Source organism: Hippopotamus amphibius, chromosome 7 (genome assembly GCF_030028045.1).
Source record: "Hippopotamus amphibius kiboko isolate mHipAmp2 chromosome 7, mHipAmp2.hap2, whole genome shotgun sequence".
NCBI lineage: Eukaryota > Metazoa > Chordata > Mammalia > Artiodactyla > Hippopotamidae > Hippopotamus > Hippopotamus amphibius.
The window spans coordinates 85,819,086-85,847,052 of NC_080192.1; the positions used below are offsets into that span (position 1 = coordinate 85,819,086).

The 27,967-nt window shown below is 41.2% G+C and overlaps 1 protein-coding gene and 1 pseudogene across 1 annotated transcript in view; both read left to right on the top strand.

The window, feature by feature from the left end:
* Positions 1 to 27,967, top strand: part of M1AP (meiosis 1 associated protein) — a 73,272-nt gene that overhangs the window by 43,426 nt on the left and 1,879 nt on the right. The window contains exons 4-7 of the mRNA XM_057743758.1: positions 3,210 to 3,383; positions 7,156 to 7,318; positions 8,276 to 8,417; positions 27,191 to 27,397. Of these exons, the coding sequence (XP_057599741.1) occupies positions 3,210 to 3,383; positions 7,156 to 7,318; positions 8,276 to 8,417; positions 27,191 to 27,397 (686 nt within the window). The remainder of the gene's footprint in view (positions 1 to 3,209; positions 3,384 to 7,155; positions 7,319 to 8,275; positions 8,418 to 27,190; positions 27,398 to 27,967) is intronic.
* On the top strand, positions 23,822 to 26,773 carry LOC130856755 (polyadenylate-binding protein 2-like; annotated as a pseudogene).

Sequence of the window (27,967 nt, forward strand, 5' to 3'; positions counted from 1 at the left end):
TATGTAATATCTTTGTATGATGACAGGTGCTAACTAGACTTACCATGAAGTTCATTTTGAAATGTATAGAAATATCAAATCACTATGTTGTGTACCAGAAACTTAGTGTTGTAAGTCAATTATACTTCAAAAACAAACAAACTCATAGAAAAAATTATGAGATTTGTGGTTACCAGAGGCAGGGAGTGGGAGGAGGGAGAATTCAATTAAGATGGTCAAAAGATACAAAATTCCAATTAGAAGATAAATATGTACTAGGGATGTAATGTACAATAATAAATTAATTTAGTAATTGTAATAAATGTAATAAATATAATTAATACTACTATACATTATGTATGAAAGTTATTATAGAGTAAATCGTAAGAGTTCTCATTGCAGGGAAAAATTGTTTTGTATGTCTTTAATTTTGTATCTATGAGATGATAGATGTTCACTAACCTTATTGTGGTAATCATTTCATGATGTGTGTAAGTCCAGTCATTATGCTGTACACCTTGAACTCACACAGTGCTGTATGTCGATTATATCTCAATAAAACTGGAAGAAAAAAAAAAGTTGGAAAGAACTTTACCAACATTGATGGAGTGTCTGCAGGGAAGACTGGCATTTTCCTTCACAGAGGCACCATGTTTCAGGCTTGGTTCTTCAGCTTTACAGGATCAGAAAGTTGATTTTATCAACATTCTCTCAGAGGTAGCAAACTCAAGACAAAGTATTAGCCAGAATATCTTAGAGGAAGAACCATAACTACTATAACCACCAAGAAGAGCAGAAACTTAACAAGCACATCCTGGCATCGGGATGCCTCACCGAATCAGCACACCCTCTCCTCTGAGCCACACTTGGATCATCGCTGCCAGCATCTGCGGCTGTTGCTGCCTTTCTCTGTGCTCCATTTCTGGCCAACCCTCTCCCCTTCTGATGGACACGTCCATTCTTTGAATAAGCCAGTACCATCCATAGGCTCCAGCCAAATCTTGTTCTGGTCTGCAAGCCATTCTCCTTTTTAAGGTGACTGTTTCATTGACCTTATCACTTTATATTGATTTTATTGTTTAATTATCTGAGGAAACGACTATTGTTCTTATTACCAGATTCTTAACGGGAGATAACTTTGCTGTTGTCCCTATATACTGCCTACGTAGGAATTTCTAATCTTCTACACTTTCCCTAGGAAGAAAAAAAGAAACACTTACTTGTCTTCTCCAAAATTCTGTTGTTTGAACTCAGAGCAATACCATCCTCTCTACTTTTTGAGATCCTTTGTTCAATTTCATTTATTTAGTTCTGTATCTTCCTCCTTATGCTTTAATAACTATTTTGTCCTCTGAAGAGAAGCTGTTCAGTCACTTCCATACTTGTTACTCAAGTTAAAGTCCAGGCTCAGAAAAATTACTTCCTGTTTTGCCTATGACACAGTAAGTTTCACGTTATTAAAAAGAATATTTCTCTTCACTTATGAGGAATGTTTCTTTGACAGTGAATTTATCATATTTATCATTGTGGTACCGGAAAACATAGTGGAGCAGATGAGAGTTTAGGGAGAAATGGTCAAGAATAATGTTGCTTTATATATTCCTTAAGGCAAAGAGTATCATACACCTTGTATATTATTTCATCTTCTATGTAGTACATAATATTATTGCTTGATGGAATGAATGAAATAGCTAGTAAGCTAATGAACCCTCATAACTATTCACAGAAGATGATAGAGGTTTTTTTTTTTAAGTGAAAGCAAGTTTATTTAGAGAGATACACATTCCATAGGCAGAATGTGGTCTGTTTCAGAAAGCGAGAGTGGCCAGTGGTAGAGTTTTAATTATGCTGGTCAAAGAGAAATGCATTCGGGGCCCCTTTCAAGCCACAGAATAAGTCGATAAATATGACATGAAGTCACTTAAGTCTTACCACACCTTCCCTGTGTGGGTGCCAACACATTGGACTGAAGCCCTTTGTTTCCTGTGGAGAGTCTGCCACCTCTGCAGACTTGTCCTCAGGAATGTCCAGCTTTCTCCCTGGGGTCCATGAGTCATACATAGAAGTTAATTCATTGGAGCAACTGGCTTTTCTTAGGCCCTTTGTAAAAGTATTTCAGAGAGTCCCTCATGGTGAGGCAAAAAAAAGTCAGGTTCCTCTTCAGTTTCTTTCCAGCTCTTGTCTCATTTCCTCTATCTGTGCTTCCTCCATCACATTATACTTGGCTTTTACTGACAAATTTTACCTCCAGACCCAGATCCCAATTCCTGAGCTAATGTTGCCTAAAGCAGGAAGTAGACCAACAAAGTCTCATTACCCCATCTACCTAGTCCCATTCATTCAGACTTGGAATCAAATCACACCATCCCCATCTTCTTGGCTGCTAATCACACTTGTGAGATATAGTATGTCAACGGCAAACTTGTATAATCTCTGCCAGAAGGTGGAGCTTAGAAATTCATCTTTTTGTCTTTTAGCCTTTTTAAAATTTATTTTTTATAACAGAGGTAATTGAATACATTTTCACTGTGAAACAACAACATAAAACTGAAGTCCCTCTTATTAACTATTTAACTTGCATTGTTGTATTATTTTTGGCTGTTTTTGTATTCTAGATTTTTTTTTAATATTCAATATAAGAAATACATAAATACGATAAAATACAAACAGCACAGAAGTATGAATAATAAAAAGTGAATGTATCTCAGAAGTCTGTCCCATTTCCACTCCTGTCCACTATTAACAGTTTGATTGTAGCCTTCCAGAGCTTGTAAAAGGCATTTCCATACATATGCATGTACTTAGGCTAATAGTTTTATTTATTATTTTTTTTAATAGTTTTATTTTTAAATGGGGTCATACTATACATCTGTTCTAGAACTTTCTTTATTTACTTACTATCTCGTAGCTTTCCATGTCAGTACATTTAGCTTTACTTTGTTAACAGCTCCTTGATACTCTTGTAGTCTGTGCCATAATTTACTTAAACATTTCCCTATTGATGGGCGTTTGAATTGCTTCCTGTTTGGGGTTTTTATTATTTATTATCACAACAATGCTGTACTGAACATTTTGCATATGTCTCTTTGTGTACTATTCAAGAATGTCTGTATGCTAGATATCTAGAGGTAGAATTGATAAGTCCAAAAATGGGAGCATTTAATATTTTATATTTTTCAAAATTTGTAATTAAAGAAACACTTTAACCACTGTTTCCCTTTATTCTGCAGAAAGTTCTGTCCTGGGAACTGATATTGACCTTCAGACTATAGACAATGATATTGTCAGCATGGAGATTTTCTTCAAAGCCTGGCTGCATAACAGTGGAACAGACCAAGAACACATCCACCTTCTTCTTCCTTCACGGAGTTTCAGCAACATTTCCAGAGCCAGAGATAATCCAAGTACACACCCCCCAAGAAGCATATTATATAGACAGTGATTATCCTAGTCTAGGATTAGGACTCTAGATTGGAAAGTCATCAGAATACAGAGTAGTCGAAATTTAGGGATTGGAGGAGGATTGGATGAGGCTGTCCAGTGTAAGCATGAGGAGTAAGAAAAAAATTTCTAAAAAGTAACCACAATTAGAAAACAACCTGATTAAGCCCAGACAGCAAGGGCCAGTTAGTTTTAGTGTACAGACTTAAGCATCTCAATAATAGAGCATCAGCTACACTACGTAAGAGCACAATGAATCATATATGTTTTCTAAAGTTTTCATTTTTGATGCAAAAGATATTATTGACAATATAATTTCAGGTAAGCTGGTACCTCAACAATATCAATAGGGCCTGTGAGGAGATGAAAAGAACCAAAATTAAATGATTATAAATAGAGATCTTCTCAATAGAGAGACACAAAATTGAGGGGAACTAAAGCAACTACAGAGGCAAGCCCCAGGGATTACAACTAGTGGGCCTAGACCATGTTCACAAAGTATGTTCTGGCAATTGTGGAGGTCAATACAATGTTCTAGGCATGCCAGCAAGGTCCTGGATATTGTTCTGGCTGGCAATGATACTTAATTCAGGTCCCACTGAATTGTAGGGATAAAGCCATTTCTAGTCTCCATCCCATTTGAAAGTTGGCCTAGGACCTGGATGGCAGGGCCTGCAAATGAACCCATCAGTATAGTCAGCCACAGCTCCAAAGGGAAAAGACGAAATTGTGTATTCCCCTTTAGGGATGGGAGCTCAAAGAGAAAAATGCATACAGACTTCCATCCCCAAAGGGGAGCACACCTTGGTCTTTCTTTCTGGGATAGCCATTGGGTTCTTAATCTCCGTACCCCTGCCCCCCATTTCAATCTAGGGCCTGGGATGCCTTTAACAACTTACCTTGATTTTACTGTCTATCTTTTGTGTGTAAAATCTTCTTCCCCGGACCTCCATTCCACGCGCTTTGTCCAAGACTAATGGTACCAGTTACTCACTTCTTATCTAATTTCCCCAAGCGCCCTGTTAACTCCTTCCCTTGTATTATCCCATTTCATCTTCATAACAACATGATGCAGGTACTGTTACCATATGTCATTGAATCTAAGATGCCATCAATTATAAGATACACCATTATTTTATGTACCACTAAGAAAGAAAAAGAATGCCGATCATATGTGACGCATTGCTTTATCACTTAGAAATATGATTTTATTCTTACTGAGAGAGTTCTTTTAGGTTAGAGTAGTAAGTAAGGGCTAAGAGTGTCTGCCTGGTCAGTGGTGATTGTAAGACACATATAGAGATGTTAGTAAGTAGAAAAAAAAGTATCTTAAAATGAGTAAATATAATATTATCACTGTTTTACAGATGAGAAGACTAAGGCTTAGAGAAATTAAACATTTCCCCCCAGGGCTGCACAGAAAATTAATAGCCAAGCCAGAATTTGAAGCCAGGCAACTCCAGATCCCATTCTTAACCCTTAGTATTAGAAATCTATGTTTTATACATTTGACTGCTCTCAGCTTAGAGGACATTCATCGAACTCAGGTCTATCGCCTCCAGGGCCTGGGCCCTTACTTGCTGTGCAACCCGCCTCACGCTGGGCAGTCGTGAGCGAAGGGGATGCTTCATGCTGGGCACTTCTCTTGCTCAGAGGGCTGGGGCCATCCAAAGCCAGGAACTCCTACAACCAGTCTTTCTTCTACTGTCGCATGGCAGTTGCTCATGGTCTTGTTGAGAATTTTTCTGCTTTGCTCTCCTTTTTCCATGGCTTTCAGCACCAGGGTCAGAGCCAGAATATTTATCTCCATCTGCAATTATTTTTTGGAAATTCACAGGTGTTCAGGGTGGGTGGTAGAACTTAGATCCAGACTTTTCTGCTGAGGAGGTCTTCACTGGAAGCCAGATGCTCAGGCACAAGTTGGAATGAGGTCCAGAGAAAGTAGACCTCCTCAGACACTGGTGTGACACACACGAAAGTTTAAACAAGCACAATATAGACCATATTATAGTTATCCACAGTTTATAAAACTGATGCATTGCCCCATATATGGATTTCTAGAAATGTGGTTCCCCACAAAACGATAAAACAAAACAAAAACCCTGAGCTCTCCTACTATAAAATCTTCTGAGGACTGCTCCTCAGATGTTCACTTTGACTCCTTACAAGGTTTTCTACTGAAGACCACCTGCTTCTATAGCTGCCTCAGGCCCTTCACCCACTCTCTAGGTGCTTCCCTCAGAGGCCTCTTTCTGACAGTGCATAGTGTACCTCAGATGAGTGTCTTTTCTCATATCTTGGATTTGGGGTCTGCCACCTCTGCACCTAGGTCTAAGTGGTAAGAAGCATACCTGTTTCTAGATGCAAAGTCCTGCTAAAACATCTCTCCCAGCTTTGGAACATTGCTGAGACTACAGTTCCAGTAGTTCTCATCCCTGGCTACAGTAAGAATCACATCAGGAGCTTTCTTAAAATACCAATATCAGCTTCATCCCCAGAGATCCCAATTTCATTGGTGTGAGTTAGGGGGCAGACCTTTTACAAGTTCATTAGGTGATTCTTACTGCAACCAGAGTTGAGAACCTAAGCCAAATGAGCACAGCTGTCTAGTCCTAAAGCCCAGGGACCCAACAATGGAGCAGTCAGGCACAGAGGAAAGGAGGGGAAGCTGGAGTCCTAGGCAAAGTCCCTCCTACACTTCCTGGGCTCTAGGATACACCTGGCCAAGAGCTGTCTCACCCAAAACTGATGTGTAGGTCTGATTGCTAGGCCCAGGAGGGCCAGCTAGATCTGACATCTATTCTGGTATCCTGTTTTTTCTACATTATTTCTACTTTTGTTTTTAACCCCATGTTGCTGTTACTGTAGTCATTTCTCTAAATCACTGACATAAACTACTAGCCTTCTCACAAGTACACAGCACTCAAATATTCATAGTCTGTTAACAGTATTTAAACCCGATACACATTTTTATTTAAAACCTTCATAATATCAAGGGTTCAAATCTAGTGCAACAGAACATTGTACATTGTAACATGTGAAGGTACCTGCTAGAGCAGAAGCTTAATACAGAAGCATATAAAACCTCCATGAATAACCCACACATAGTTAGTTGAAGCCCTCTCAGAACTGTTTTGTGGTGCCACAGTGATGTTCTAAAGTCCAGAAATTTCCATTCACTTGGGGAATTAAAAAATAAACTATTTCAGGAACTTATTCTTCTCCCTCCCTCAAATGTCCCTAGAAGAGCTCACAGAGAAGCAGTAGCTGTCAGCTGACTGACTTCTGCTTTCCTGTTCTTCCTTCATCTGACCTGCAGTCTTGCCAAAGCTTAGTGCCTGGGAAACAAGAGGGGCAAAATTTCCTTCTGTGATTGCCAAAAGGCCCTGCATATTGCAGCGTTAGCTGCCTCCACAGAGGACATAAGTTCCTCTCAGACTCGATCACAAGCCAGCTCTCTCACTATGAGGCAACTGCTCAGCCAGCCCAGAAGTAAAACAAGAAAAAAATCATGTCACACCCAGAAAATAACTTACTTGTTGTGTACAGCAATACTGTTTCAGATCTGCTCTGCCTTCCCAAACCAACTGTACTTTTCCTCTGTCCACTCCCCGGCCTTCTCCCAGCACTTACTTGCCTGGTGGAGGTGGAATGGGTGGCAGATGTTCTCTTAATCATATAGCCTGAAGTAACTTGTGACAAACAATCCCTCTCCCAATGTGGTTTTTATTATAGTGTGCCTGAAATGTGATCTCCAAGAGCGACTTCTCAGCCCATCCCTGCTCCCTGGAACAGCCGATGGATCCCTGAGAATGGATGACCCCAAAGGAGACTTCAGCACCCTCTACCAGATGGTTTCCCAGTCATCAGTCTCTAGTTACAAGCTCCGGGTGATCAAGTATGGTCCAAGAGAACCTCCCCAGTCCATAAATATTTATTCTTATTGGTTCCACAGCTAGGAAGACCAGAGATAGAGGGCATGCCCAAGTGTCAGGCAGCAGGGAGTCAGTTCCAAAGCAGCAACTTCAGGTATGAGCATGAAAGAGTAAGGTCAGGCTGCTCAGTATGTGGAGATGAATGAGGAGATGGTGGGAAATGTGCCTCAGTAAGATATTCTGAAGTTTGGATGAGGATTGGAAATCCAGAAAGTCTCTGAGAATGCAGAGGAAAAAAAAGATCAGCAGAACAATGTTTATCCATTCAGTAAACGTTTATTGAATACCTACTATGTTTAGGCATCGTGACAGAGATCTGACCTTCAAGGAGCAAGTGGCACATAGGATCTACCTCACTTTTCCACTTCTTTAAGTACTAGAATTCCTCTTTCCAGGAGAGTCAGTTCCAGAGTGGAATTAGCGATGAAGGCAAAGACCACTTTTACTGCCTCCTAGCTCCTGTCACAGTGCCCATGTATGGGTATCTGGGTAAGTTTGTCCATGGATTTGTGACCAGGCTGCTGGGGAAGCTTCTTAAAAGCAACCTCTTCTTAAATGTGTTTTCTGTCAGCACATTGCCACAGAAGGACCAGGCCTGGGATGCAGATGGTTAGCATACTATTGTGTAATGTGGTTGCTGCAGCAGGAATGAATGGAACAGAGTGAGCTCAGGGGAGGAAATATCCATCAGAGTCTTGAGGCCTCATGATGGCTGCTTCATTCATTGATTAACAGGCTTTGAGACTCTGCTGTGTGCCATATTCCCTGATAGGTGCTGGCCATACTGAGGTGAATAATTCACAGGCCCTAATATAAAGGATTTCACAGTAGGGTCTTATACTTAAGTTGAATGTAAGTGGATCTGCGTCAAGGTTCTGGATATCCCTGAGGAGACTTTCACTGCCATTGTCTCTTCCCAGGGCTCTAAAATCCAGTGGGGTCTGCGAATCATTGACGTATGGACTTCCCTTCATCCTCAGACCCACAAGCTGTTGGCAGCTGGACTGGGATGAGCTGGAGACAAATCAGCAGCATTTCCATGCTTTGTGTCACAGCCTACTGGTGAGTACCCATGTCACCAGGTAAAGAAGAGGAAGAGTGTTAAAATACCCACAGAAAAGCAGCTAACTTAATCCTGCCCTGATCCCAAACCTGGCCTAATCTTCCAGAGGACAGGGAAAAACTGGACATACTCTGAAATGTGGATTAAATGTGACTTGCCTTTGTTGGTTTCATGCTATTAAGAATAACTCCTCAAGTCAAAGCCACAATGCGGTATCACCTCACACCAATCAGAATGGCCATCATCACAAAGTCTGGAAACCACAAATGTTGGAGAGGGTGTGGAGAAAAGGGAACTCTCCTGCACTGTTGGTGGCAATGTAAGTTGGTACAGCCACTATGGAAAACAATGTGGAGGTTCCTTAAAAAACTACAAATAGAACTACCATATGATCCAGTAATCCCACTCCTGGGCATATACCCAAAGAAAACCATAATCCCAAAAGAAACTTGTACCATAATGTTTATTGCAGCACTATTTACAATAGCCAGGACATGGAAGCAACCTAAATGCCCATCAACAAATGAATGGATACAGAAGATGTGGCATATATATACAATGGAATATTACTCAGCTATAAAAAGGGATGAGATGGAGCTATATGTAATGAGGTGGATAGAACTACAATCTGTCATACAGAGTGAAGTAAGTCAGAAAGAGAAGGACAAATATTGTATGCTAACTCAAATATACGGAATCTAAAAATGGTACTGATGAACTCAGTGACAAGAACAAGGATGCAGATACAGAGAATAGACTGGAGAACTCGAGGTATGGGAGGGGGCGGGGGGTGAAGGGGAAACTGAGATGAAGCGAGAGAGTAGCACAGACATATATATACTACCAACTGTAAAATAGTCAGTGGGAAGTTGTTGTATAACAAAGGGAGTCCAACTCGAGGATGGAAGATGCCTTAGAGGACTGGGGCAGGGAGGGTGGGGGGGACTCGAGGGGGGGGGCGTCAAGGAAGGGAGGGAATACGGGGATATGTGTATAAAAACAGATGATTGAACCTGGTGTACCCCCAAAAAAATAAAAAAAAAATAAAAAAAAGAATAACTCCTGAATTCAGTTATATGACACTAAACTTGAAAGTCCCTGATTTTGTTTTTTTAAATAGTAACAGGGAATTTTCCTTTTTTTTTTTTCTTTTTTACATTCTAAGAAGGAATTCTTTTATTATTATTATTATTTTTTTTTATTGGCTGTGTTGGGTGTTCGTTGCTGTGCGCAGGCTTTCTCTAGTTGTGGAGAGCAGGGAGTACTCTTTGTTGCTGTGCACTGGCTTCTTACTGCTGTGGTTTCTCTTGTTGCAGAGCACGGGCTCTACATTTCAATAGTTGTGGCACGTGGACTCAATAGTTGTGGCTCGCAGGCTCTAGAGCACAGGCTTAGTAGTTGTGGCACATGGGCTTAGTCACTCCCAGGCATGTGGGATCTTCCCAGACCAGGGATCGACCCATGTCCCCTGCATTGGCAGACAGATTCTTTACCACTGTGCCACCAGGGAAGCCTGGTAACAGGGAATTTTCCTTAAGTAAGTATATTTTAAGCCCTTTTTTTCTTCCTATCATTGTGCTGGACATTATGATTTATTTCAATGAAAAGCACTTAGTCTGTGCCAGACATTATGCTAAGCCCTAGATATTCAGTCTATTATGATAGACATTATCTATGGTCTCAAGAAACTTTCTAGTGAAAGAGACAGAATTAAATATGTATATTCTTTTTTTAAATTAATTATTGGCTGTGTTGCGTCTTTGTTGCTGCACCTGGGCTTTCTCTAGTTGTGACGGGTGGGGGCTGCTCTTCATTGCAGTGCGCAGGCTTCTTGTGGTGGCTTCTCTTGTTGCGGAGCACAGGCTCTAGAGCACAGGCTCAGTAGTTGCAGTGCTCGGGCTTAGTTGCTCTGTGGCATGTGGCATCTTCCCGGATCAGGGATTGAACCTATGTCCCCTGCATTGGCAGGTGGATTCTTAACCACTTCGCCACCAGGGAAGCCCAAGTATGTATATTCTTAATTGTGAGAAGTTAATGAGGGAAAATAATAGGTTGCTATAAGAGAGCCTCTCTGTGAAAGTGACAATTAAACTGAGATCTGCCAGATGAATGGGAATTAGCTAGGTGACGGGCGGCAGGAAGAGCATTCTGGATGCAGAGAAAGGCATGTGAAGAGACTTAAAGGCTGGAAAGAGCTGATCCTCACATCAAGAATGGGATGACCAGGACTTCCCTGGTGGAAGCAACTAAGCCCGTGAGCCACAACTACTGAGCCCACATGCTGCAACTACTGAAGCCCATGTGCCTAGAGCCTGTGGTTCACAACAAGAGAAGCTACCACAATGAGAAGCCCACACACCATAACGAAGAGTAGCCCCTGCTTACCACAACTAGAGAAAGCCCATGCACAGCAACGAAGACCCAACACAAGGAAATAAATAAATAAATAAATGCCCTTATAAAAAACAAACAAAAAACAAACAGACAAAAAGAGAACAGGAGTCAAATCATACAAAGATTTGTAGGCCAGATTAAGGACTTGGGACTTTACATACAGAAAGAAATCATTAGAAATGGCATCGTCTATTTAACTTTTTAAACAATTAATTGTGCCAAAATTTGGAAATGAATTTTCAGAAGCAAAAATGAAAACAAGAAAATGAGGTAGGAGGGCACTCCAGTAGTCTAGGCAAGAGATGATTGTGGCTTGAACTTAAGAATGTTGGAAGTCAAGATGAGAAAAGTAAACCAATTAAAGAAGTATTTTAGAGAAAGAGAATTTGTGAAGGATTAGATGTAGGGAGTGAGGAGGAAGAAAGTATCAAATAAGTGCCTGGTTTCTGATTTACCATTTCCTGAAGTGAAAAAACTAAAAGAGCAAAAATAAAACAACTGCAAATACAATTCAAGGACAGGTGTAACTGCTAAGTGAATATAGAATAACAGTTTGACCCAGTAGGATATGGGAGATCAAGACAGCAGAGTAATGTGTCTCTTTCACTATCAGAAGCAGACTTTTTTTTTTCCTGTTTCAAAGCCCACACTCCCTTTCAGGTCTACCCACTGAGTACCTGTTTCCTATCTGAAGAACACCCATCTCCTGTCTGCAGAGCAGAGACAACAGATACCTTCTAACTGTTAAAGCCCAATAGCTCCATTTACTGTACTCTACCCAATTCCTCAGGATCTTGGAAATCTACACGGGAGAAATTTCTCTCAAGGGGCTTCAATACATTCTTATAGTACATGATATTTTAAACAGACATTTGTATTTTAATACCCTGCTAGAAGGAGTATAAATTTTCTCAGAAGTGATACCCTTCAACACTTCAATTCCACTACTGGGAATATAACCCAAGAAAACAATGAGAAAAGGGAGCAAAGATGTATGTACCAGCATGTTTATCCCAGTATTATTTAAAATGGTAACCACAATAGTTTATAGTAAGGATGGGAAGGAGTATTCTCCTCCATCCTGGCTTACATCATATGAGATCAGAGTCTCTCTGCCTCTAAACTAGGGGTTTGAGAATCTGTATTTATTTATTTATTTAACAATATTTATTGAGCACTATATGCCAGATACAGTTGTAGGGGCCAAAGAGACCTCCTCTGAATCACTCCTCTCTCATGGAAACTCACATGTATGTAGTTGACCCATGTCTAATAGATACCTATTTTTGGTAGCACTTACTAAAAGCTAGTCACTTAACCAAGTGTTTTGCATACTTTACCTCATTTAATCTTCACAATAATTCTGTGAGATAGATTGTTGTCCTCATTTTTAAGATGGAGAAGACTGAAGTCTGAAGAGATCAAGTGACTCACCAAAGGTCATGCAGCTACTGAAGTGGCCAAGTCAGAATCTGAATGTAGTTCTGTTGACTATATATTTCATGCTTTAAACTCCTTGGCTAAATTCCTACTCCAGGTGTAGCCAGATAAACAAAGACTACAACACTGAGGCTAATTCTTCTCCCTTCACTTAACATCCCATGCTTCTGTACTTCACTGGACTTGAATTCACTTAAACTAGTACAAGGTACTTGTAATAGCTCCTTACCCATCTTGTGCTTCTTGTGTTTCACCTCATCCAGATCAAAGAGCACTCTCCTTCTCTAGAAAAGAAAGAAGCAAAATAGTGTTTGAATACCTCTTCCTTCTTGCTTCTCACTTGACATCTCTAAGCAGCAAAAAGCCTGAAAGGCAGTGTGTTATGCAGGGAAGAATTCTTCACAAGCTTCTGCTCATTCATTCAAGAACAAATATTTTTGGAGTCCCTACTATGTGACAAGACTTATTTAGAGTTTTAACCTTCCTGATCCTGTTTTTACAAGTTTTCAGTACTTCTTTAAATCCATCCTTGGTTTTATATTCTTTCTTACACCTTTTTCGTATGTTCTTTCAAAATCTGATATCATCAGCTCCCCGTGTAAATCTCTTGACTTCTGTTTCTCATTGTGATGTTTCCCCTGCAGCTAACTTCTCATTCTAACTTCTGCCTTTCTGTTAATAGCAGCACCACCATTGTCTACTCACCCAGGCTTGAAACCTCAGTCACTTTCAGCCTTCTCACCCTTTACACCCACTTCATTACTGTCATATCAATTTTTTTCTTATAACATGAGTTCTAACTGTTCTTTCCTTTCCACTCCCACTGCTTGTTCTCACCAAGATTTCTTCAGTTAACTCTTAATTAGCTTCCCTCCCTCCAATCTCTCCCTCTTCTAATTTGTCCTGTTCATTAGACCAGATTTATCTTCTTGAAGCATTCCCCTAACTATCACATTGTTCACGCAATGACTTAAGTCTTGCCTGCTCTAACCCCATAGCATCTATTGTATGTATTTTTTCCTCTCCATTCTTTTTACCATTATCCTAGGTCAAGTTCCTTTCCCCTCTTTCCTTTAATATTGCAATGATCTCTTATCTTGTCTCAATGCTTTTAGTGTTTCCCTTTCCCAATCCATTTTCCAATCTGCCACCAGATTAATCTTGAAACACAGCACTGATCCTGCCACTCTTCAGCTTAAAGCTGTTTTATGGCTTACTGTTAATCATACTTTAAAGTCTATATTCTTTAGCCAGGTATTCAAACTCCATTCTTGTCTCCCATTATTTCCCTTCCTGTATCATACAGTCCAACCAAATTAATATACAAACTTTAAATCGCCCTGCCTTTGAACTTTTTTTCATGTTGTCCCTTCTCATATCTCCATCTGTTCAAATTCTACCTCATTCTGAAGGACTCACCTCAGATGGTGTTTCTGCAATGAGGCCTTTCTTGATGCCTGTATTTATCACCAGACCTTTGTGTGTTCTATTTCTTTTAGGAGAAAAGCATATTTCAGTTAGTGTTTTAAATATATGATCCTATGATTTTTGGTTAAAGTCTATGGTATAAATTTGACTACCCAGACTCCAGGATAACATGGCTGCCTTTTCCTAAAATTTCTACCCTTTCCCCATTTTACCAACGAATTCCTCAGCCTTAGTCAAATTTAGGTTTAGAGTAGAAATTCTCTCTTTGTTATCTCTTTGTTGGGAGTCAAGGCCAGGCAGTTTTCTAATCTGTTGTGGTAAAGCGTAATTCGTATTGTCCATGAAAAGCATGGGCTTTGGGCTCAGATGGTCCTAGGTTCCTGACAGCTTCATTATTTCCCAATTGTGTGAAGTTAGGCCATATACTTAACCTCTCCATGCATCAGTGTATTTATCTGTTTGTAGCCCTAACAAATCTAGTGGCCCCATGTGGTTTAGTCTCTATATAAATGGCATATAAAGAAGCACTACCAGAGGACAAAAAGTAATTTTAAAATTAACTTATGTGTGCTTTCAAAGAACACCAAAAAGGAAATAGTTCATTACCCACAATGACATTTTCCAGATTTTCTTCCTCCACTCCTCAATCATATCTAACCCAGAGATGCTCCAAAAGCCTTTCACACACACACACACACACACACACACACACTAAAACTGTCTACATCCCCAGTCCCTGTTCCTCTATCATCTTCCTCTCTCAGCCATAGGTAGGTAGGTAGGTAGGTAGATAGATAGATAGATAGATAGATAGATAGATAGATAGATAGGCAGATAGATTGGTAGATAGATAGATAGGTATCTTTTATACATATAGTCTGTAGACTGACTTAGCTTCTCTGACAGAGTCACCTCCCTGGTAGGTCCTGTGTCTCTCTACCTATTTAAAATATCCAGGAATAGAACCAACATGGCTTCTCTTTTCATGAGTAGAAGTGGAGTGGGAGAGAAGGAAAGAAAGGGAGAAGGTGCATGACAAACATATTAGTAACCATTGTCCCTTTCACATGTAAAACAGAGACAATAAAATATACCTCATGTGGTTTTGAAGATGATTAAGTAATATTTCATGTGTAAAGCACCTTGCACACGTCTGGCATATGATTTGTACATAATGGTTGGTTAGTATTTCTATGAGTTCCATTTGTTTCTTTTTTATGGATTCTAATTCTCTGGAGAAATTCTCCATATTTTCACCTGTTTTCTTAAACAAACTAATCATATTATTTTAAGGTACTTCACTAACTTCAACACCTGGATCACCTGTAGTCTTGTTTCTATTGTCTCTTTCTTCATTTGGTTTTCAGACATGTGGTCCTGTCTTTTGGTGAGCCTGGTAATATTTTAATGAAAGATGCTCATTGTGTCTAAATAAATTGTAGAGGCTCCAGTTGGTGTTGGTTTCATCTGAGAGGGTTTGTCCTGCCCTGCACTAAGCAGATAGAGTGTTGGCAAATCATCCTTTCCCACTCAGGAGCTGTGCTGAGTCAAGGTTGGACTGCGGTCCTGCTAAGGCTCAGTCTACCCCTGGTTTGCTCCTGGCCCTCTGGGATTTTCCACTGAAAACCTGATCTATAATGTGCATCCTCTCCCCTTGGACAATCCCAACTCTAATCACTCTTTCCCAAGTCTGCTAAAATGCTCTACTTCTAGAGGCTTTCTTCTTGGGTGTTTTTGTCCTCTGCTCCATGCAGCTCCAGTATTTGGCAAATGTGCTGAGCGAGAAATTCACTTAAGCAAACATCTTACCCCTGCCAAGTCTCCACCAAAAAGTTCTGTTCCGCTAGTTTTTCTGTTCCTTCGCAAGTGCCTCATGAGGTGCAAATCCTAGATTCTCAGCTCCCATCCCCACTCCCTCCAAATCAGAATAAGCATACCCTCAGGAGAAAAGCAATTGCAATACCTCCCTCACCTCTCTGAATTCTTCCTTCTCTAGAAACTGAGCTACCTCTCACTTTTATTGTCTCAGCACCTTCTCACCACCTTCAGGCAAATGGTTTCTGTATATTTTTCAGCTTTTCTAGTTATTCTTGACAAGAAAACCAGTCTGCCTCTGGCCATTCCAACACACTCAGATACAGAAGTTGATGGTTATTAAATGTTCATTTATTCCCTTTTGCATCCTTTTTCTGGCTAGACAACCTATAATACATTTTTCTGGTTTACCCTCAGTTAGTTGGCTGGTTCCACCATGTTCTAATTTTCAGGTTCCTGGGTTTTCTTGCAAGTAGAAGCATAGCTTCTAGCAAAAATGGATTGTTTGCATTTTTATGATCTTATCTAATTTTGGCTTTTTTATTGCCTTACCCTTCTTTTTCCTTTGCCCAATCCCCCAAAGTGTTTATTTAATATTTTTTTATTGTTGCCTTTTTCTAAACTTGGATAACTGCTTTGTGGAATGCGGTAGGGAATTATATATATATATATATAATTTTTCCAAGTATTTATTAGATGAATTTATTCATCACCAGGAAAACATCATTTCAATTACCAAATCCTACTACATAGTCCTAGTTATGTTCCTAGTGACTCACTTTCCACATCCTCATTTCTCTTACAAAGTCATGTCTGTATGAACTAGGAAAAGAAATAAAAATACCACCTAAATCTTTCAGTTTCCTACTTAAAATGTCAGAGTTTCTGGAGACACATTCCAGAGCTTTATGGGCCATGTCTGCCCTAATTGGCCACAGAAGTGACAGGATTCAAGCCAAGATGTGCCGAACAGGAGCCTAAGTACATAGGCAATGACCTGGTTGGGCTGTAAATGGGTGGGGAAATGGAAATTCCTTGGTTATATTAGGCAAAGAGTCAAGAGCAAGAATCCAAGCGGAGTGGGGTGATGGCAGGTCAGGAGCCATTTTTCTAAAAATGATGAGAATGAAGTTAGAGTATATAGCCTCCAGAAGTACAGACAGGGGCTAGAATGGCAGGACAGCACCATGTCAGCAGGCTTCTTGTGACCCAGCCTTGTCTGTTTCTCTTGCTTCATCTTTCACCATCCCCCTTCTATCCTCCACTCCAGCCACACTAATAAATTGCTAAACGTTCCCCAAAGAAGCTAAACTGCTTCACACCACCACACCCTTTTTCATGCTGCTCCCTTCCCCTTGCCTCTATCCACCTGACAAATTTTTTGTTTTTCCAGATTCTTCTTAAATACCTTCACTATGAAGCTTTTCCTGCCCTCCACCACAGCCTGCCCCCACTCATCCTTTTTGCCCCTTCCCTACCCATGTACCTATTGCCACATCTATTTTGACCTTCACAGAACTGAAAAATGGTAGGGATATGCACCTTAGCTCTCTGATGTGAGAAATGTCACATTATTATATTTTTCTAAATCAAATTTTAAAAATATTAGTCCCCAAGTACTAGGATGTTGATATACTCAATATCTTTATGAGTGCCTCTCCCTCTCCCTAGGGTCATACTCATAATCCTAGGGGGCTAACAGTCCAAAAAATGTGGAAAATGGCCCTTTGGTCTTCCGTACACTTCAAGTATTATTGAATAGAAGTGACGAGGGTAGACATATTTGTCTTGCACCTAATCTTAGGGGCAAGGCACCCAGTCTCTCGCCATTACCTGTGACGTTAGCTGTAGGTTTTTTGTAGGGGCCTTTATTAAGTTGAGGAAGTTCCATTCAACATTGTTGAATATTTATTTATTTAGTTAGTTAGTTTATTGGCTGTGTTGGGTCTTCGTTGCTACACACAGGCTTTCTCTAGTTGAGACAAGCAGGGGCTACTCTTTGTTGTGGTGCACGGGCTTCTCATTGCGGTGGCCTCTCTTATTGCAGAGCATGGGCTCTAGGCGCAGGGGCTTCAGTAGTTGCGGCATATGGGCTCAACAGTTGTGGCTCACGGGCTCTAGAGCGCAGGCTCTATAGTTGTGGCGCATGGGCTTAGTTGCTACACGGCATGTGGAATCTTCCTGGGGCAGGGCTCAAACCCGTGTCCCCTGCATTGGCAGGCGGATTCTTACCCACTGCACCTCCTGGGAAGTCCTGTTGAATATTTTTATCATGAATTTTATCAAATGCTTTTTCTTTATCTATTGAGATGATTATGTAGTTTTGTTCATTAGTCTAGTCCATTAACATGATGTATTACATTGTTTGATTTTTGGATATTAAGCCAACCTTGTATTCCTAGAATAAATCCCACCTGTAGTGTATAATCCTTTTTATATATTGCTGGATTTGGTTGGCTGGTATATTGTTGAGGATTTTGCATCTATATTCATAAGGGATATTTGTCTGTAATTTTCTTGTGATGTCTTTTTCTAGTTTTAGCATCAGGGTAATACTAGCTTCACAGATGAGTTGCAAAGTTCTGTTTTTTTGGAAGAATTTGTGAAGGGTTAGTGTTATTTCTTTTCTTTTCTTTTCTTTTCTTTTTGGTTGTGTTGTGTTGTGTCTTCGTTGCTTCACGAGGGCTTTCTCTAGTTGCAGCAAGTGGGGGCTACTCTTCATTGTGGTGTTACTTTTTATTGCAGTGCACAGGCTTCTCATTACTGAGGCTTCTCTTCTTGTGGAGCACAGACTCTAGGTGCATGGGCTTCAGTAGTTGTGGCTTGCAGACTCTAGAGCATAGGCTCAGTAGTTGTGGCACACAGGCTTAGTTGCCCCATGGCATCTGGGTACTTCCTGGACCAGGGATTGAACCCATGTCCCCTGCATTGGCAGGGGGATTCTCAACCTCTGTGCCACCAGGGAAGTCCTACTGTTATTTCTTTAAAGGTTTGGTAGAATTCACCAGTGACGCCATCTGGGCCTTGACTTTTTTGTGGAAAATTTTCTGATTGCTAATTCTATATCTTGTTATAGGTTGTGCAGAGAAGTTAATATAGCAGAACTGAAATTCCTTTCCTTATAAAGTTCTGCTTACAAGATTGACTCTTGGCTGGCATCTGGGAACTTGGATTTAGGGAATGTTCCTACCATCCCCTAAATAATAAGAGTGGCTCACTGTGCCTAAACTGTGCAAAAGTATACGCTGACATCTAGCATATACTTTCTAGCATTTTCTTCTAGGAGTCTAGAACTTTAGTAGGTACAGGATGCCTATGTGACCAGCCTCCAAAAAATGTTGGGCACTGAGTCGCTAACGACTTCTTCTGGTAGGCAACATTTTACACATGTTGTCACAATTCAACACGAGAGGAATTAAGTACATTCTGTGTGACTCCATAGCTAGAGGACTCAAAAGTTTGCACCTTGTTTCCTCTGGACTCCATCCCATGAGCTTTTCTCCATGCTGATTTTCCTTTGTATTCTCTGGCTGTAATAAGTCACATTTATGAGTATGACTATATGCTAAGTCCTGCGAGTCCTCTTAGTGAAACACTCAACCTGGGAGTGGTCTTGGGGACCCCTGACACAGATTTATTCCGATTTCTGTTACCTTTTGAGTCAGTCTCAGCAGTTTGTGTCTTTCTAGGAATCTGTCCATTTCCTCTAGGTTATCTAATTTGTTGTCATACAATTGTTTATAATATTCCCTTTTAATCCTTTTCATTTCTGCAAGGTCAGTAGTGATGCCACCTCTTTTATTTTTGATTTTAGTAACTTAGATATTTTCTCTTTTCCCTTGATCAATCTAGGCAGCAGGTTTTTTTGTTTGTTTTTTGTTTTTTAGGTTTTTTTCTTTGGTTTTGTGTTTTTTGTTTGTTTGTTTTTGTCTTTTCAAAGAATCAACTTTGGTTCCATTGATTTTCTCTATTATTTTTCTATTCTCTATTTCATTTCTTTCAGCATTTTTTATTTCCTTCTTTCTACTTGCTTTACATTTAGTTTAGGTGGAAGATTAAGTTATTGATTTGAGATCTTTTTATTTTAATAGAGGAGTTATAAGCTATAAATTTCCCTCTAAGCACTGCTTTAGCTGTATTTTATAAGTTTTGGTATGTTGTGTTTTTACTTAAACTCATCTCAAATTATTTTCTAATTTCCTTGGTGATTTCTTCTTTGATCCATTGATTACTTATTTAATTTTCACATACTTATGAATTTCCCAAATTTCTTTTCATTATTGATTTCTAATTGCATTCCACTGTGGTCAGAGAAGATACTTTAGATGATTTTAATCTTTTAAAATGTATTGTAGTTTGTTTTATGGCCTATCACATGGTCTATTCTGGAGAATGTTCCATGTTCACTTGAGAAGAATGTATAACCTGCTATTTGGGGGTTTGAAATCTCTTTTACCATCTTCCCCTGGTCTCCTTTGTGGAAGCCCATGTGAGAGTAGCAGAGTAGTGGATATTGTACCTTCTTTTTCTTCCTTTCCTGGGTCCTGCCTTCTGGAATGAAAGAATAAGCAAATAGTGCCAAATTAACAACTTTTTCTTGATGCCCTTCCAGATTCCAGACACCCCCAGGTATGGGTGGCTTTTCTGTAACTAGCTGTGATTTCTCTTCCTAGATGCATTATGACAGTGAAATGTGTCTCTTCCCACAAGCAATGCAAAATGAGTGCTCTTGCTCCTCCCTGCTCTCAGTGGCTGCCTCAGGAACACTCCCACTCAGGAGTTGGTCAGTGCTTCTTTAATGCATGGATTTGGTCCCACATCATCATATTGATGGCAAATCAAGGGAGTGCTAGTTTGGTGAGATTAGAGCTTTTAGCTGATAATAATTAACTCCCACCTACCTTTCTGGCAAGGCCTATACCAGTGCCATTAAAATTGTCCCTTCTACTCCTGTTTCCCCATATACCCGGAAGTGAGTAACCACATCCTCTTCCTTTTCTTTGAAATCTGTAAAGGATCCATGTGGCTGTAACTAACAGAAAACCAACCCAACTGTACTTTGAGTAATTAAGAGTTTATTTTTCTCATGTAACACAAAGTGCGGGGACAGACAATTCTGAGGCTGATGCAGTTGCTCAACACTGTCAAGGACCCATGCTCTTTCCATTTCCCACTGCAGCATCCATAGCAGGTGTACTTCATCTTTATGCCTGCTGCCTCATGGTCACAACATGGCTGCTGCACCTTAAGACAAAGTCTTGTCCTAGGGAGAAAGAAGGGGTAGGGTGCAGAGGCAAAAAGCCTACCAGCATATTACAAAGTTTTTCCAGAAGCCCCACCTAGCAACGTCTGCTGATGTCTTATTATTTAAATCTGGGTCACATGTCACCCCACACCAATCAATGAGAGACTGAAAAATGGGTAGAGAGAAGGGAGAAAGGCAGGAGGGAGGGGAGCAGTGGGTAGGAAACCAACAGTAGCTGCCACACCTTCCTTCATAGCTTTAGTAATTAGAAGTGGGGGAGGATGACTTTAATCAGGCTGAGCTTGGAATATGGCATGCCATATCAGTTTTGCCCCTGTCACACCTGTTCTAATAAGAATCAATCCCCACCTCCTAAAATCTAAGCTCCCTGGCACCGTCCGTAACAAAGTCCCTAACCACAACAAAAATATAGACACCTTTTTACCTGCCTTCTGGTAAATTCAGCATCCAACTCATGCTCCTTTCTTTAAAATTATCAAAAACACATTCTAAAGTACTCTGCAGTCATCTACAGTCATTAAGCATTGTTCAGTTTGAGGACCGCAAAGGTTAGTCTTCCTGGACATCCCCATGCCACTGCCTTTTCTCACCCTCAGATACCTGGTTTGTCAGTTAATCATTTCCATCACAAGTACAATGCCTGTATGAACCAGTCAACCCATGACCTGGTTCAAGCTTTGGTCCTGGACTTCAAATAATCACTGTCCAGGAAGAGGTTAGAAATTCAGAATCAAAATAGGAGCCTTACATCATCAGAAAATCTACAAACGATAAATGCTAGAGAGGGTGTGGAGAAAAGGGAACCCTCTTGCACTGTTGGTGGGAATGTAAATTGATACAGCCACTATGGAGAACAGTATGGAGGTTCCTTAAAAAACCAAAAATAAAATTACCATATGAGGGACTTCCCTGGTGGCGCACTGGTTAGGAATCCGGCTGCCCATGCAGGGGTCATGGGTTTGATCCCTGGTCCATGAAGATCCCACATGCTGTGGGGCAACTAAGCCCATGCGCCATAAACTACTGAGCCCACATGCCACAACTACTGAAGCCCGTGAGCCTAGAGCCCCTGCTCTGCAACAATGAGAAGCCTGCTTACCGCAAAATGAAGAGTAGCCCCCACTCGCTGCAACTAGATAAAGCCCACTTGCAGCAATGAAGACCCAATGCAGCCAATAAATAAATAGATATTAAAAAAAAAAAAGAATTACCATATGACCCAGCAATCCCACTACTGGGCATATACCCAAAGAAAACCATAATTCAAAAAGACACATGCATCCCAATGTTCATTGCAGCACTATTTACAATAGCCAGGTCATGGAAGCAACCTGAATGTCCATCAACAGACGAATGGATGAAGATGTGGTACAAAAAAAAAAAAAAAAGAACATGTGGTACATACATACAATGGAATATTACCCATAAAAAGGAATGAAATCGGGTCATTTGTAGAGACATGAATGGACCTAGAGACTGTCATATAGAGTGAAGTAAATCAGAAAGAAACATCATATTAATGCATACATGCACATTCTAGAAAAATGGTACAGATCGACCAGTTTGCATGGCAGAAATAGAGACACAGACATAGAGAACAAACATATGGACACCGGGGGGGGGGGGAGGGGGGATGAATTGGGGGATTCAGATTGCCATATATATATTACTAATAAGAAAAAAATATCAGATTATACACTTTAAATATATGCAGTTTATTGTTAAAAAAAATAGCCTTAAAGTGCAATTTCCCTACCTCTCCCTTTCTCAGAATGCTCCTGGGAAATGCAGATAAATCAATATCTTTATCAAACTCTAATAAAAGTACATTTGTCTATCTTCCTTCCAGAGCCTTCTGTCAACCTTTGTGTAAATCAGCCCAGAATTTTAAAGCATTCTGTAAAATCCTTTTGAATCAATCTCTTCCCAGTCCTCTGATAGTTCCCACATCAGGAGTTACTTTTTTTTTTTAATAAATATTCCCTAGTACTTATAATTTTATATTTATTTATTTGTTTGTTTGTTTATTTATTCTTTAAATTTTTGCCTGTGTTCGGTCTTCTTTGCTGTGTGCAGGATTTCTCTAGTTGTGGCAAGCAAGGGGCTACTCTTTATTGCAGTACATGGGCTTCTCAGTGCGGTGGTTTCTCTTGTTGCAGAGCACAGGTTCTAGGCATGCAGGCTTCAGTAGTTGCAGCAGGCAGGCTTCAGTAGTTGTGACGCATGTGCTTATTTGCTCCGCAGCATGTAGGATCTTCCCATACCAGGGCTCAAACCCGTGGATTGGCAGGCAGATTCTTAACCACTGCACCACCAGGGAAGTCTAGGAGTTACTTTAGACAGACCTCACATATTTCTGCATACCAGTTCTCTAACAGAATCTTAGCTATTGTCTGAAAGTCAATAGACTCAAATTCTAGAGATCATAATTTTTTGTGTGTGCCACATTCACAGTTTCTTAGTAATCCCAGGATGTAGCAGTTGTGAATTTGTTTCATAACCCTGAAGCTGCAAGAAATGTCACATTGCCATAGTTTTAGCCCCCAGGGATTTGCCACAGTGGCATGTTAGTCTGTTCTCTATGGAGTCTTGGAAAGGTAACCAATTGCTCCAGTTTGCCCAAGACTGAAGTGTTTTCTGGGACACAGGACTTTCAGTGCTAAAGATGGGCAAACTGAAACAGTTGGTCTTCCTAAATCTTGGACAAACATTAGTTTACAGACCGTCTGCTTACTATATTATAAGCTCTAAGAGGGCAAGGAACATGTCTAATGAATTTCTATATACCCATGCCTAGGGCTTGGGACATAACAGGCAATCAGTAAATTCTTAATAAATAAACAAACTAATTTACAAACAAATGCATGAACCAGCATGGAAAAAAGAAAATTAAAATAATGATAATAATCCAAAGCCTGAGCCCTATCAGAAGTTACTTGAGCCAACTGAAATGGAGTGCCCTGCAATTTCCTATTATCCCTTCCAGAGAACATCCTTTCCAGGCTTAAAAAGGCCATGTCCTCAGAGTAGGGGCAAATTCTCCCTATACACACATACACCATGGTTTCTATCATTTATTTCCAGCTTCATGGACTTGAGAAGCATCAGGTAGACTTTCCAAACATTTTGGATCTGTTCTTCAGGAAGATAGTGCATCTCCAGATATAAGAAAAATGTTAAGAAAGCATGAACTTCTGAAGGCACCAACCATCTGCCTGGCTTACCAGATCCTCTCAGAGTTCTTGCTGCACAAAATGATGATACTGCTTTAACGTGTCTAGAACTGGGTGAGGGGAGGGCGAGCAAGCAGGCCAGCCACCAGCTGGCCAAAGGGGCAGGGGTGCAGAGAATAACGTGACGCAGCCTCGACCACCAGAAAGGGCCCAGCAGGGTTGATGTGTTGTTCTACAGAATAAGCTGGAAGCAATCAAAGCTTGAGTCAGGAGATGGAAGAAGCTGAGAAGCTAAAGGAGCTACAGGGACTTCCCTTGTGGCGCAGTGGTTGAGAATCCGCCTGCCAATGCAGGGGACATGGGTTCAATCCCTGGTCCAGGAAGATCCCACATGCTGAGGAGCAAATAAGCCCACGAGATGCAAATACTGAGCCCACATGCTCTAGGGCCCCTGCTCCACAACAAGAAAAGCCACCGCAATGAGAAACCCGCGCAGCAAAATGAAAAGTAGCCCCCGCTCACCACAACTAGAAAAAGCCCACCTGCAGCAATGGAGACCCAATGCAGTCAAAAAATTAAAAAATAAAGGAGCTACAGGGACTTCCCTGGTGTCGCAGTGGTTAAGAATCCGCCTGTCAGCACAGGGGACACCGGTTGGATCCCCAGTCTGGGAAGATCCCACATGCCACATGTGTAGCAACTAAGCGCGTGCGCCACGACTGCTGAGCCTGCGCTCTAGAACCCGTGAGCCACAGCTACTGAAGCCCACGCGCGTAGAGTCCATGCTCTGCAACAAGAGAAGCCACCACAATGAGATGCCGGCGCAGTGCAACGAAGAGTAACCCCTGCTCTCTGCAACTAGAGAAAGCCTGCGCACAGCAACAAAGACCCAACACAGCCAATAAATAAATAAATAAGTTTAAAAAATAAATAATAAATAAAGGAGCTACAGAATGAGGTAGAGAAGCAAATAAGTATGAGTCCACCTCCAGCAATGCTGGCCCAGTGATCATATCCATTGAGGTGAAGATGGAGGTGGATGCTGATTCCACCTATGTTGGCAAAGTGGACTATGGTGCAACAGCAGAAGAGCTGGAAGCACACTTTCAGAGTTGTGGTTCAGTCAGCGGTGTTACTATACTCTGAAAAATTTAGTGGCCATCCCAAAGGGTTTGCATATATAGAGTTCTCAGACAAAAAGTTAGTGAGGACTTGCCTGGCCTTAGATGACTTCCTATTTACAGGAAGACAAATCAAGGTGATCCCAAAGTGAACCAACAGACTAGGCATCAGCACAGCAGACCAGGGTTTCCCTCGAGCCCAATTCCGTGCCCAGACCACCAACTACAACAGTTCCCACTCTCAATTTCACAGTGGTTTTAACACCAGGCCCCAGTGTCATGTCTACAGGGACCAGGCTACAGAAACATGGTGGTATTCCCCTTACTTTAAAAAAGTATGTATTAGGGGAGAGAGAAGGGAAAAAAGAGGAGAAACGGGGGGTGGGGGGGTAAGAATTTTTTTTTAACTTTTTATTTTTTACAATAAACTGCATATATTTAGAGTGTACAATTTGGTATCCCAATCTCCCAATTCACTGCCCCCCCAGCCCTCCCTGCTTTCCCCACTTGGTGTCCATATGTTTGTTCTCTACATCTGTGTCTCTATTTCTGCCTTGCAAACTGGTTGATTTGTACCATTTTTCTATAGTCCACATATATGTGTTAATATACAATATTTGTTTTTCTCTTTCTGACTCACTTCACTCTGTATGACAGTCTCTAGGTCCATCCACGTGTATGTATGTACCACATCTTTTTTATCCATTCATCTGTTGATGGACATTTAGGTTGCTTCCATGTCCTGGCTATTGTAAATAGTGCTGCAGTGAACATTGGAGTGCGTGTGTCTTTTTGAATTATGGTGTTCTCTGGGTATATGCCCAGCAGTGGGATTGCTGGGTCATGTGGTAACTCTATTTTTAGTTTTGCAAGGAACCTCCATACTGTTCTCCATAGTGGCTGTCTCAATTTACATGCCCACCAGCAATGCAAGAGGAGAGACAGGGGGAAAAAGAATTTTTAAAAAAAGAAAAACAGGAAAAAAGTTTCTAGAACTGCCCCCTCAACCCCCACCCCAGCACATTTGCTCTGGGGCATAATTCTAATGCCACAGCAGGTTTTTCGCTGTGTCACTTCCCACTTGTCTTCCATAAGACACAGATCATTCCTCTGTCTCCTTAAGATCTTTTTTCTGCTTTTTGCCTTTCTTCTTGTATTGTTTCTTTCAACTTTTCGTGTATGTTAGAGTGGGTAGAGCTGGTGTGCTTTCTTTCATCTTATGTAGTAAGGAGACTGTTATGTACCAGGTGTAACTGATGATCACCTCAAGCAAGAGGACACAATTTAAAGATGATTGTAACCATCCTGACTCCATGGTTCCTAGAGTTTTGTGGTTTTCCTTGAAAAACTACCACAGAAAATTGTCTCATTTCTATGCCTGCTTCAAAAGGGTGCATGTAGAAAATCTGCTAATATGTCTGCTTGTCTCTTTTTCTTACCCATATGCTAACTTATTTTATCTCCATGGAACACAACAAAGTGTCGCCCCTCTGTTCTGCAGTACCCTTCAAAGAGTTGCCACCCCCAGAATTTTGACCCTTCTTTTTGTCCTGTGATTGCTGAGTTGATCTCAAGGGCGGGTCCCCACCCACCTCCTTGTATCAAAGCTTTCCTCTCCCTGATCTCCCTCTCCTCTCTCTTCCCAGGTGACTTCGACCACCTTCTTTTTAAGCCTTCTCTGGACATTCCAGAGACATTCCCCAGTCAGCCCACTCTAACCCCAGTTGTGCAACACAAGCAAAATTTATCACCCTCAAAATGAGACCTGAATTTTCACAACATCCCACAGAAGTCTCTGATTCAGGACTTTGTTTTTAAGGATTTCAGTTCTTAAAACTCTACATTTATCATTGAGTAATACACTATCCCTCTCTGTGGTGAACACCTACCTCATCTCTGAACTTGTCTCTGCATTGATTACCCTTTGGTGTATGTCCCTAGCCAGAGAAAAAGAGTAGAAACTTACAGCACTGGTGATTCAGACAGAAAGTCCCTCCCTCCCCAGGGCCAGGGTGAAATGGCTCAGCCCTCCCTGACACCCCCAGAGGAACTTGGGGAAACCTCATTTGAGACTAATCTTCCAAACATGCCAAAGACTAAAGATGAAGTAGCGTTTAGGTATGTCTTTGTTTCAGAAAAGAGAATGGTTGCTGTTGGCCAAAGGGGAGCCCCTGAGCCGAGGACGCAGCCTGAGAGAGCCCGCCAGCACCTTCTACGTGATCCTGCCATCTCGTTCTCCCACTCTGCTTGTGAAGGCAGTGGCCACTCGGGAACTGATGCTGCCCAGCCCTTTCCCCCTGCTGCCTGAGGACATGCCTGATGACAGCCTTAAGATTGTGGAGGCAAGTGAGCCCAGATCTCATGCAATAGAGGGGAGAAAAGAGAACAGAGTTCAAGAAAGGAATGAGGGAAAGGAGTGAGCCCCTGATGGAAAGGACAGGGGAGCAGAGGGAGAAGTGGTACCAAGGGTGTGGTAAGAGGAGCAGGGAAGAAAGCAAGGAACTGAGACTGGCCAGAAGGAAGTAAGCAAGCATCTGCATGATGGTGTATTCTCATGGGTCTTTCTCTGCAATATGTGTATATGTGTGTGTACCTGTGTTTGTGTGCATCTATTTCTGAGAAAAAGAGGAAAAGGCAGTCAATGTAGGCACCAAGAACAGGAAGAGCTTTAAAATAAGACTCTGATGCAAAGGAGGGAACAGTTCTAAAGGTCATTTTTTCCTCTTCCTCCTCCTCCTCTCATCTTGGATCTGGAATCTGGATTTCCTCTGCCAGCCTCCCCAGGCTGAGGGTGGGAGGAGGGGCTCTGGGCACGGAGAACTGGAACTGCGTTGTCGCTGCTAGATTCCTGGTTTACGTGCAGAGAGGACAGAGCCTGGGATTGTGCTCTTGGCTTGGCAGCCATGGAATGC